The sequence below is a fragment of the Elephas maximus genome, chromosome 19 (assembly GCF_024166365.1).
Source record: "Elephas maximus indicus isolate mEleMax1 chromosome 19, mEleMax1 primary haplotype, whole genome shotgun sequence".
NCBI classification, from domain to species: Eukaryota; Metazoa; Chordata; class Mammalia; order Proboscidea; family Elephantidae; genus Elephas; species Elephas maximus.
The window spans coordinates 71,989,129-72,001,305 of NC_064837.1; the positions used below are offsets into that span (position 1 = coordinate 71,989,129).

A 12,177-nucleotide genomic window follows, 5' to 3' on the forward strand; every position below is an offset into this window, starting at 1 on the left:
CACACACGAACACGCACACCACCCTCACGTCCACACACGCACACATGCACGCTGCCCTCACGTCCATGCCCGCACACGCACGTTTACCCTCACGTCCACACCTGCACACACACGTGTTTACCCCCACGTCCACATCCACACACACACACGAACCACCCTCACGTCCACACCCACACATGCACAGCACTGCCAAAGGTGGAATCTAACGAGAGGATATCTTTTAGCCAAACTTCCAGCAGAATGAGTCTCTTGGAGGTGCAGACTGAGTTTCAAAGACTCTGAGGAGAAATTTTGGCGACAGGCTTGAGAGTCGTCTGTCAGTTGACACATCTTTACATAAAATTACAGTTAAGCATTGCTTTGTTGAAAGAAATAGTTACCATAATTTGAGTTTCCAGCTTTTGTCTACCGTAACTCTAGCATTTACTTTGTAATATTTTCCTAAACCCAGGAAATGTCACGTATTCATTTCTGAGGACAGCAATTCAACTTCTGCTCCCCAGGTAAGATATTCGATTAACAAAATGGTTGTCTTTTCCTTGTCACCTATAATTTAGATGTCACAGAGGGGGGCAGGAAGGAGCCCCAAAGTGGGACTCGACTCCAGAGGCGCGTACCTGTTTCTGCAGCGTAAGCTCCCCATCCAGCTCCTGGAGTCTCCTCTCCAGTTTCTGCGTCAGTTTTTCGTACTGTTCCCGATGGTGGTCAATTTCACTATTCTTGTCACTGTGGTAATGGAACACGGCATTAAGAACAGATACACCGAATAGCCACCACAGTGACTAGGTACATTTACAAGGTACACTTCACCGAGGTGGTGCTGGTGGGGCCCAGTGGAGGGCAGAGCTTCTGCCCCCACCTGGTGGCAAAAAGACAGTACTAGTCAGCACCCCACTGCCCCCGCACCTCCCCACCTCAGTGAGTGGGCCCCCCAGCTGCAATGTAGCAGTGTGCAGTGGTGTCCCACTTTCACCCGTGCTATATCAGAAGGGCCTAGTGGAGAGCTGACTATCTACCCCCAGTTAGACCCAAACGGGGTGACCGCCTGCAAAGAAAAGATGAATGGGATCTAGAGTCTCACAACATAATACCCAAAATGTCCCAAATACAATAAAAAATTACCCATCATACCAAGAACCAGAACCAAGAGCCAGGAAAATCTCAACTCGAATGATAAGAGACAGTCCGCAGATACAATACCGAGGTGGCAGAGGTGCTGGAATTACCTGACAAGGATTTTAAAGTAGCCATCACAAAAATGCTTCAGCAAGCAATTTAGTACACTCTTAAACGGAAAAACAGAAAGTCTCAGAAAAAAAAAAAAAAAGACATCACAAAGAATCAAATGGAAATCTGAGAACTGAAAATAAAATTACCAAAATATAAGCCTCACTGGATGGACTCAGTAGTAGAACAAATATGGCAGAAAGTGGGGCAGTGAATTATTTCATATGGCCCTTCTAGCCATGGTCTTGTGACTCCCACAAAATGATTGGGTGAGACCATGCAAATAAGGTACTTGTAGCCCATGACAGGGATTGGACAGTGTGATGGTTAAGACTGTGTCAACTTGGCTGGGCCACGATTCTCGGTGTTTCGGCAGGCGTATAACGTTGTGATCATTTCCCTGTTGAGATCTGATACGTGATCATCCCCATGATGGGATCTGCTGAGTAGTACCAGCAGGCGCGGGGCCTGGGGCAGCTCACCACCCCCTCAGCCTTCATCTCTCTGCCCTCCGCCACCTAGCCCTTCCCGTTCTCTTTGCCAGGGCTTTTGCTTGTTCCAGATCCTGCAGCTGGCTCCTATTTGTCTGACCTCCGGTTCTCAGGACTTGGGCTAGCAGTTTACCAGCAGTCTGCCTGTCAATCTTGAGATTCATCAATCTTCACAGCCTGCAACAGCATGGCTCTCCAGCCTGCCAATCTTGGGTTTCCCAGCACCTGTGGCTATGTGAATCCAGAAAAGCCCCTTTCCTGGCCCATGGACTTGGGATGTTACAGCCTCTAAAAACTGTGTGAGCCATTTCCTTGATACAAATCTCTCTCTTGATATATATATATTTATATGCTTTACTGGTTTTGTTTGTCTAGAGAACCCAGCCTAAGGCAGACAGCCTGCTAATAATGCAAATAAGGTACATGGAACACTTGTGGGGGTAGGGCCATGCAAATAAGGGGTACAGAACACTAGCAAGAGGGTTGGTCAGTTTTGCCACCCTACCAGACTAAACGGGAGCCAATCCCAGAAGTGGAGGTGGGGACCTCACTACCATCAAGAACAGCCAGGAGCAAAGCATGTCCTCTGGACCCTGAGTCTCTGTGCTGAGAACCTCCTAGACCCAGGAGACAGAGAGAGAGCTGTAACACCAGAGCTGGTAAGCAGCAGTGGCAAGAGAACCAGCGGACCAGCACAAGACAGCACAGTGTGCTTTCCGGCCCAAAGGGCGAGGTAGCTACAGTGGGCATACTGACCCACAGAGCAAGAGACCTGAGCACCTTAATGAAGGAGGCCTGCTGGCGGAGTGGGGTGCCACCAAGCACTTGGTGGAGCTAGGGTCCATGACCCACAGAAGGAGAGAACTGAGTGCCTTCGGGCTTGTCTTAGTCATCTTATGTTGCGATAACAGAAATACCACAAGTGGATGGCTTTAACAAAAAGAAGCTTATTCTCTCATAGTCTAGCAGGCTATAAGTCCAAATTCAGGGTGCCAGCTCCAGGGGAAGGCTTTCTTTCTCTGTCAGCTCTGGAGAGAGGCTCTTGTCATCAGTCTTCTCTCGGTCTGGGAGCATCTCAGCACAGGAACCTCAGGTCCAAAAGATGGACTCTGCTCCCAGCACTGCCTTCTTGCTGGTATGAGGTCCCCATGTCTCTTTGCTCACTTCTCTCTTTTATATCTCAAAAGAGATTGGCTTAAGACACTAATCTTGTAGACCTCATCAGTAGAACTGCCACTAATCCATCTTATTACATCATAGTGATAGGATTTACAACATACACGGAAAGCACATCGGAAGATAAAATGGTAGACAATCATACAAGGGAATCGTGACCCAGCCAAGCCGACAGATATTTTTGGAGGATGCAATTCAATCCACGACAGGACCTGAGGCTTACTGGCAGAGTGGGGTGCCTCTGGGTGCTTACTGGCCAAGTAAAGAGCTTTGTAACACTTGCCTGAGTAGGGCAAGGCAGGGGCTGAGGGACCAAAGGGCCGATGGGTCAAAAGCCTAGAGAGAGGCCTCGAAGCTGTCCTGACGGAAGAACTGTATCCTGAGCGTTCCTGACCCTGAGTTGTAACCTGTTACTTTCCTAACAAACCCCATAACTATGAGTCTGGTCTGTGAGTTCTGCGTGGCCACTGTAATGAATTATAGAACCCAGCAGAGGGGTAGAGAGTGCTATGGGAGTCGTGCTGTGTCACAACTGGCAAAAAGGTTGGAGGATGGAGGTATGTCTAACCTCTACCTCACAGGGATCAGCTTTGGGCTATGACGATGATGATTCGTCCCTCCTGAAGCTGGAGGAGGTCAGATGCCACCACGCCATTTTCCACAGAGAAAGGACTGCAGACGTGAAGACAGAACCACAGATAGTACGCAATCTGGACAGAGGGAACAGCTGGGACAAAAGCCGAGCAGGGCCTCAGGTGTTGTGGACAGTAACAAAAGACCCACATATGTGTCACTGGAGTTACAGGATGAAAGGAAAGAGTTTGGGGTTGAAAAGGTGTTGAAGAAATAATGGCTGAAAACGTCCCAATTTGGTAAAAAAAAGAATGGACAAAAACCCAAAGATACACTTCATAAAATAATGTAAAACATTTTTTGAAAGATGCTTTAAACACTCCCGAGCATGGCTGTGAGAAAGAAAATAAGTACTTTCATGGACAGCACTTTGCCAACAACTGTCACCACATCAAATGCAACTGCTGCTGACCTACAATTCACAGAGCAGACGTTTCAATATTCAAAGGTGGGGACTACCTGAATGTCCACGTCCACGCTCTGGGTGAAAGGCTATCAGGACCCTCTCCCGCTATGAGAGAAGGCTCTGGCTCCTTCATACACACAGGTGGTGTGTGTGTGAACAACGGCACTAAGGAGCACTGCTTGGACAAAAATGACCCATGCCGGTAAATTCTGCCTGGGGTGGGAGAAACACTGAGGCAACCATAAATACCTCCTGCCTCCCCAAAGGAAGTGGCTCTGTGACAAACCAAGCCAGTTGCAGAGACTTTGGAAGCTACATCTCTGGATACAAGAGACAATGGCTTCTGCAGGTAACAGGTTTCCACATCCCCAAGGTGGGCCTCCTCTCCCTGCACTTGAGAGGCTGCAGAAACCCCATTGCTGCCGTCCGACCCCCGCCGCCCCGCCCCGAGTAGGCAGGCAGCAGTGTGTGAGTGGCAGGCACAGCACACACCAGAGTGCCAGGCAACTGGTTCAAAGACCGTGGTAGAACCAAGCACACTGATAAGAAAAGATGCCAAAAATAGACGACAGGCTAATGAGAACAAGATGCAGAGTGGCGTACAGGGCAGCTCTACATGGGTGTGAAAGTAACCCTCCTAGAGAGAGCACAGCAGACCACATACAGTGGACCATGTGTCAAGGGACCACGTGCCAAGGGACCACGCACAGCAGACCATGCACAGCAGACCACGTGCAGAGGGACCACGTGTAGGGGGACCACACGCAGAGGGACCATGCACAGCAGACCATGCACAGCTGACCACGCGCAGTGGACCACACACACCTGACCATGAGCAGAGGGACCACGTGCAGAGGGACCACGCACAGTGGACCATGCACAGCTGACCAGATGCAGCGGACCACACACAGCCGACTATGTGCAGAGGGACCACATGCAGAGGGACCATGCACAGAGGGCCCACATGCAGAGGGACCATGCACAGATGACCACACACAGCCGACCACACACAGTCGACCATGTACAGAGGGACCACGCATGGAGGGACCACGCACAGCAGACAACGCATAGTGGACCACGCACAGAGGGACCACGTGCAGAGGGACCATGCACAGTGGACCACGTGCAGTGGACCATGCACAGAGGGACCATGCACAGTGGACCGTGTACAGCTGACCATGAGCAGAGGGACCATGCACAGCAGACCATGTGCAGAGGGACCATGCACAGCAGACCATGCACAGAGGGACCATGCACCATGGGCCACGTGCAAAGAGACCATGTGCAGAGGGACCACACACAGTGGACCACAAGCAGTGGGACCATGCATAGCTGACCACATACAGCAGGACCACGCACAGTGATGCTGCACAGAGTGGACAATGCACAGCAGATCACTCACAGCGGGACGTCACACAGGTAACAGATGGCGGGTCACTCACGGCAGGACTACATGCAGTGGGAACACAAGCAGTGGGTTGCTCACAGTGGGACCGCACACAGCAGGACCATGCACAGTAGTCCTTATGTCTGCTTCCCATCACAGTCTCCCATCCAGTCCGAATTTTGACCCTGAGAACGTCACTTTTGTGATTTAAACAATTGCTTAAAAATACTGTTTACAGCCTAAGAGATAGAAAGAGCCACATAAACCAGAGACTACATTAGCCTGAGACCAGAAGAACTAGATGGTGCCTAGCTAGAGCCGATGACGGCCCTGACAGGGAACACAACAGAGAATCCCTGAAGGAGCAGGAGAACAGTGGGATGCAGACCTCAAATTCTCGTAAAAAGACCAGACCTAATGGTCTGACTGAGACTAGAGGGAGCCCGGAGGTCATGGTCCCTGGACCTTCTGTTTGCCCAAGGCTGGAACCATTCCTAAAGCCAACTCTTCAGACAGGGATTGGACTGGACTATAAGACAGAAAATGATACCGGTGGGGAGTGAGCTTCTTGGCTCAAGTAGACACATGAGACTATGCGGCAGCTCCTGTCTGGAGGCAAGAGTGGGGAGACAAGCTGGGTGAATGGACACAGGGAATATAGGGTGGAGAGGGGGAGTGTGCTGTATCATTAGGGGGACAGCAGCTAGGAGTACGTAGCAAGGTGTGTGTAACTTTTTGTATGAGAGACTGACGATTTGTAAACTTTCACTTAAAGCACAATAGATTTAAAAACAAAAGGACTTTTCAGAGTACAAAAAAAGAGCTCTTAAAAATTAAGACATGATATCAACAATGAAAACTCAATAGATGGGTTAGAAGATAAAGTTGAAAAAAATATCCCAGAAAGTATAGCAGAAAGGCAAAAAGAGAGGAAATAAAGAAAATTAGAGAACTATTCTAGGAGATCCAGCATGTTAAAAACAGGGAATTAAAAAAAAAAAAAAAAGTGGGGAGAGGGACAGAGAGTTTCCGTGGGGGAAGAAAACATCAAATAAATAATACAAAAAAATTTTCCAGAGCTAAAGAATATCACAGCTTGCCTGGCATTATGAATTATGGCATGAAATTTATTCAACAATTCAAGAAATATCAGGATGTTTCCTAATTTAGAGTAAATATATTTTACCACCAAAATTGTATTTGTATAATCACCAGGGGAAAAAAAATTAAATTTACAGTAGCCTTTAAACAATGTGAAATGTTTCTTCTTTAAGTGAATGAGTTTCTAAAACACTTATTTTGATTTCATGTATTAGAAGAAAAACAAAATCGAACCATTATTGGGGTTAAGTGATTTTCTATTTAAAGCGCCTGTTGGCGCCACTATAGAACTGGCATCATTTACCCATTAATAGAACCAACACATGTACACAAGAAAACTTGAAATAAAAATATGAACAAAATTAATTTAGAAGACTAGCCACCTGATCTAACTGAAAAGTCATGTTTCATAGAGTGATATGTAATAGACCTGCACTGCGTATGTTAAAATAATGTCTTTTAAAAAAATACTGTCTCTGAGCAGTGTTCTTACAATAACCAGGAGCTTTTGACGTGGGTGCTGATGTTTCTTCAGCAGATGTGTGTGTTTAGATTTTCAGGTTGTCAGTGACATCCCTCAGCTCCACGATGGATGGAAAACGTCAACAGACATTTTGGGCAACTTACATGCTCATCATCAACTATCCTGAGACATGAACATATTACTTAATAGTTTATTAAACAAGCACTTCAATTCTTAAACAAATTGCTACTGAAAGGATTTGTTGCAAAATAAAAAGCATTAAAAAAAAATACTGTTTACACTGGAAGAACATGTAACATGAAAAAATATTCAGGATCTCGATCAGTGAAAAAGAACCTGCAGTAACCTCTTACTTTTATGTTCTATGCACACACATCACACACACACAGAAATGCAGGGAGGACACTCCCACCGTTAGCAGGGGACACACAGAGCATACACTACTTGCCAAGTAAGTGGCTTTTAAATGAAGCCTGGACTGTGCCCTCTACTGTCTCATCAAAGTCCCCCAGCTGCTGGCTCACTGTGACACCTGGACAGGTGCAGATGCACCGAAGCTGTCAACAGGCAGTGAGCCTACAGACAAGTATGTAGGGTCCTCATGTCAAAGTGCCTGAAATTAATATATGTTTCCCAACATTAAAACAATTATAAGGTCAAATATGTTTTATTAAAAGAATGTAGACTTAGAGTTAACGAAAAAAACAATCCCACCTACTTAAACCCACTTCCTGTGGTTTCAGCATGGCCTGGGAACCCAGAAAAAGACATCCTGTCCACATTCACTCAACAAGTCCGTGCTCAGGGCCATCTGCATCCACATCAGAGGCACTGGGTCCTTGATCAGGCAGCACCGGGCAGCACAGCTGGGGAGGTGGGCAGTCAGAGGGCACGTCTGCACAGGCTCACCTGTGTGCTCACCTGTGAACTCACCTGTGCACACGCTCCAGCTCCCGGCGATACTCCTGCATTGTCACCTGCTGCTGCTGCTGCAGCTCCTCTGCTCGCCGGGCCTCGCGGGCCAGCGCCTGCCTCAGCTTGGCTGCTTCGATCTTGAGCTCGCTGGCCTCCGCCTGCCGGGCCTCCTCTGCACGCTGGACCTGGGCGAAGGCGGCATCATAGCGCTCCAGCTCGCGGTCCCGCTCCTCTAGCACTTGCAGGTTGTAGACGAAGTCTTCCTGCAGACACCGCAGCTGACCCTGCGCCTCCTCCAGCCGGTGCTGCAAATCCTGCAGGGCGGCACTCTGCAGCTGGGCACGGCGGGCCTGCAGCGCCCGCCACTCCTCCTCCTTGTGAGCCAGCAGCTCCTCCAGGGCCTGTCCTGAGGACAGCATTGTGGCAACTGTGCGGAGAGAAGGCAGGTTTGGACTCAGGCTGGGCTCCGACGTCCCTCCACTGCACCCAGCTCAGAGCCCATCACAAACACAGGAGGACGCCCTGCGCCAGTCACCCTGAGGTCTGGTCAAACCTGAGTCCTGCAGCAGGTCAGGCCCCAAGCTGGGAGGGTCTGGCCCACACCTGGCTGGTCAGCAGGCTGGGGCCCTTGGTTTGCATGCTCTCACCACAGGGCAGAGGCAGCAGAGGTGGTCAAGAGAGAAGCTCTGCGTGCCACCTACCTGGCTAGTTCTTAAATACATCCACCCCGCAGATGAGAAAACTGGGACTGCCAATTGCTGAGCAAGGGCTGAAGCCCAGGCAGCCCCTACAGAGCCAGCACTCCCCAGCCCTGGCTCCCTCCTGGAGCTGGGGCTGCGTCCTGAGACTGACTGCCCGGCAGGGAGGGTGCCAGCAGAGCAGGTGCAGGTGAGTCCTTAATCTCCAGTCAACCGTGGGCCAGCACTTTTGTAAAGCACAATAAAACAAAAGGCTAGAAAACGCAACTGAGAAAGCAAAGGCGCACAATACTCAGCCCGTTTCTTTACTCTCGAGTTTACTCTGTCAGATTGCTAACCAGCATCCAGGGGCCTCTTGCTCTCTGTGTCTGTGTGGCTCTGCCAAGGACCAGGTGCACAAGGTTGGACAGCCTGCCCCACGCCACGGCAGGGTGTACGTTCTGGAGACACCTGGACTGTCCTGGTCCACTCCTGGTCAGATCACTTGGCAGATGGCGCTGGTTCTGACACACAAGCTGCTTAGCATCCCCCCTTCAGCCTTACTGCACCAAATGGATCAGAGGCCACACCATGAAAGGTGGGGGGCCACCCACTGGACACCCCCAGCCACACCACACATGAGGCCAGTCAGGCCTGGGTGTGGTTCTGGCTGTCCTCTCTGGGCAGGCAGCTTGAATGACGCCCTCCCCTCTAATCACTTTTCCAGAAGGGCCGAGGTGAATGGGACTGGGGATCCAGCAGAGACGTCTGAGTGTCATTCCCATCCAGAGGATTTAAAATGCCTGACCCACTGTGAAGGGTCTCCTTTCGGAAGGAGAGACATTTCCACACTCTCTCCAGGTCATCTTGACATGCCACTTCATAGAGTTTACGGGGAATCGTCTGGGTGAGAGGCAGCGTGCACAGCGCTGAGGCGATCGTTATGTACATGGGACAGGCGCATGAGAAGACTTGCAGAGCACAGCACATGGGTGCTGTGGGGGCTCAGTGTGGTGGTAACCACCCACCTGAGGTGTTACCCACATGCACCAATCCCGTGTGTCCACTCTGATCAACATAAACAAATATCCACAAAGACACAAATCTCAGAAACAGGAACCAGAGAACATTGTTGTTGTTAGGCGCCGTGGAGTTGGTTCTGGCTCATAGCCACCCTGTGTACAACAGAACAAAACACTGCCTGGTCCCGCGCCAGTCTCACAATCATCGTTATGCTTGAGCCCATCGTTACAGCCACTGTGTCAATCCATCTCGTTGAGGGTCTTCCTCTTTTTCGCTGACCCTATACTTTACCAAGCATGATGTCGTTCTCCAGGGGCTGGTCCCTCCAGACAACATGTCCAAAGTAGGCGAGACAAAGTCTCACCACCTTTGCTTCTAAGGAGCATTCCAGTTGTACCTCTTCCAAGACAGACTTGTTTGTTCTTCTGGCAGTCTATGGTATATTCAATATTCTTTGCCAGCACCCTAATTCAAAGTCATCAATTCTTCTTTGGTATTCCTTATTCATCGTCCAGCTCTCACATGCATATGAGGAGATTCAGGCATACTTTAGTCCTTAAAGTGACATTTTTGTTTTTTAACACTTTAAAGAGGTCTTTTGCGACAGATTTGCCTAATAAAAAAACCCAGTGCCGTCAATTTGCCTAATGCAATGTGTCATTGACTTCTTGACTTTTTTCTTTTTACATTAATTCTAGAATTCTTAAGCCAGCAGCCACTCCCTAAATCAGCAACAATACTGCCTTTCGGAGACATGAAGTTCATTTCAGTCCTGAAATCACTAATAGCAAACACTAACAACAAAAACACAAACTACAGAGATAAAACTATTTTAATACAACATCTTAGTAAAAGAAGGAAGAAAAAAAGAAACTGTCCAAATGGTCTGGGATCACATTTGAAGACTCCTGAAATATTTCGTCAGGACCAAAGCCACAGCGGGCTGCATTCTCCAGGAGGTACGCATGGGGCACCGTGCCCAGGTCATCCACCTCACGGCCACTGCCCACTACGGAAGGTCCATCAGGAAGCCACGCTCAGGACACACTTCAATCTCTTTGGCAAGGCACAAAACGGGCCCAGCCTAAGGGCCCAGCCAGCTCCTCTGGGCTCCCAGGAGCCAGCATGCTACTGTGACGGGTGTGTGCTGCTCTCTGCCGGAAAGGCTCTGTGGCCCTGATTGCGGTGTTCCCCTAGAGCCCGAGCCAGCACAGACGAGGTGCTGGGTGTTTAGTGAATGACTTAGCCTGTCAATCAGTGAGAAACTGCTCCTCTGGCTCCACTGTGCTCCCGGCAGAATGGGAAGCTCCTTGTGCACAAGGCGAGTCCGAGCCAGTGCTCAGAGCTTCTGTCCACCAGAGGGCAGCTGCCCTGCAGTCTGTGCACAGCTCACCAAAGGATGATCCCCCAGGGCCCCCAGGCCAAGGTGAACTGGCTTCAACATCACAGTCAGTCTCTGCCCAATCTGCCAGCCATCAGGGGCCCAACAGGTTCCTGATTTTCCAGCAGGGCAGCCATGAAGGTACTGGGACCTGAAAGGGAGCTTGCTCACAGGCCTCCAGCAGAACCGGAACCACACGAGCAGCGGCCTGGTCACTTCTACTTCTCATGTCCAAAATTCGGTGCTTTCTACCCCATTTCTGTCTAAAAGAGATGGAAGTTTACTTGTGTTGTCTGAAATTGCGGGTCTCAGAAAAATGGAAATAACTCCTCCTGAAAGCCATGGTCCCTCACACAGAGGACATTCAGGCTGCAGTTGTGCTTATCGGCAGCAGAGGCCCCACTGGACATACAGGCCTCATTAGCGAATAAAGCAGAGGCCGGAGAAACGCTGAACCAGCCTCAGCCTCACTCCAGTCACAGTGGACATCTGAATGCGCCCCTGGTTTTAAGACGATGATACAAGGAGCGTCCATGGAGTGTGGACCAGTGCCGGACGCTCTCACCTGACCGGAACCCGTGAGCAGTTCCTGGAGCACACCACCTCGTCAGAGCAGGGGCAGCAAGGCGAGGTTTGGCGCCCCATGGAGAAGGCAGGGGAAGAGCTGAAGAAGAGGCTCAGAAAACTGTTTCCAGCCAGTGGAAGCCTCTGCGGACCCAAAGTTTCAGCCAGATTTACAACAGGACCCAAAAGCCTGCTGGGCTGGGAGCAGTGCCCAGTGCATGCGCCCCCTAACAGCCAAGAGCATACTTCAGAAAAAAGAAAGGGTTAAAGCCAAAAGGGAACCAAAAATACCCCCTGAAGGTTTCTTTAATCCAAGGAATAGTTTAGTTTAACCGGTGTCAACTTGGTTGACAAAAGTATGTGTTAACTTGGTTAGGCCATGATTCCCAGCATTGTGTAGTTGTCCTCCATTTTGTGATTGATGTAATTTTTCTATGTGTTGTAAATCCTAATCGCTGCCTGTGGTTTATGAGGCAAGATTAGATTATGTTAAAGAGGGTTAGGGTGGGACTGTAACACCCTCACTCAGGTCACATGCTTGATCCAACGTAAAGGGAGTTTTCCTGGGGTGTGGCCTATATCACCTTTTGTCTTACAAGAGAAAAAAGGAAAGGGAAGCAAGCAGAGTGTTGGGGACCTCATACCACCAAGAAAGTAGCACCAGGAGCAGAGCATGTCCTTTGGACCCAGGGTTCTTGTGCAGAGAAGCTCC

The 12,177-nt window shown here is 49.6% G+C and overlaps 1 protein-coding gene across 6 annotated transcripts in view; it reads right to left on the bottom strand.

The window, feature by feature from the left end:
- CCDC57 (coiled-coil domain containing 57) overlaps positions 1–12,177 on the bottom strand; it is a 114,702-nt gene that overhangs the window by 94,832 nt on the left and 7,693 nt on the right. For all 6 annotated transcript variants that reach the window (XM_049861393.1, XM_049861394.1, XM_049861395.1 and 3 more), the window contains exons 2-3: positions 7,839–8,247; positions 618–726 (exon numbers count right to left, since the gene is read on the bottom strand). In XM_049861393.1, the coding sequence (XP_049717350.1) occupies positions 618–726; positions 7,839–8,247 (518 nt within the window). The remainder of the gene's footprint in view (positions 1–617; positions 727–7,838; positions 8,248–12,177) is intronic.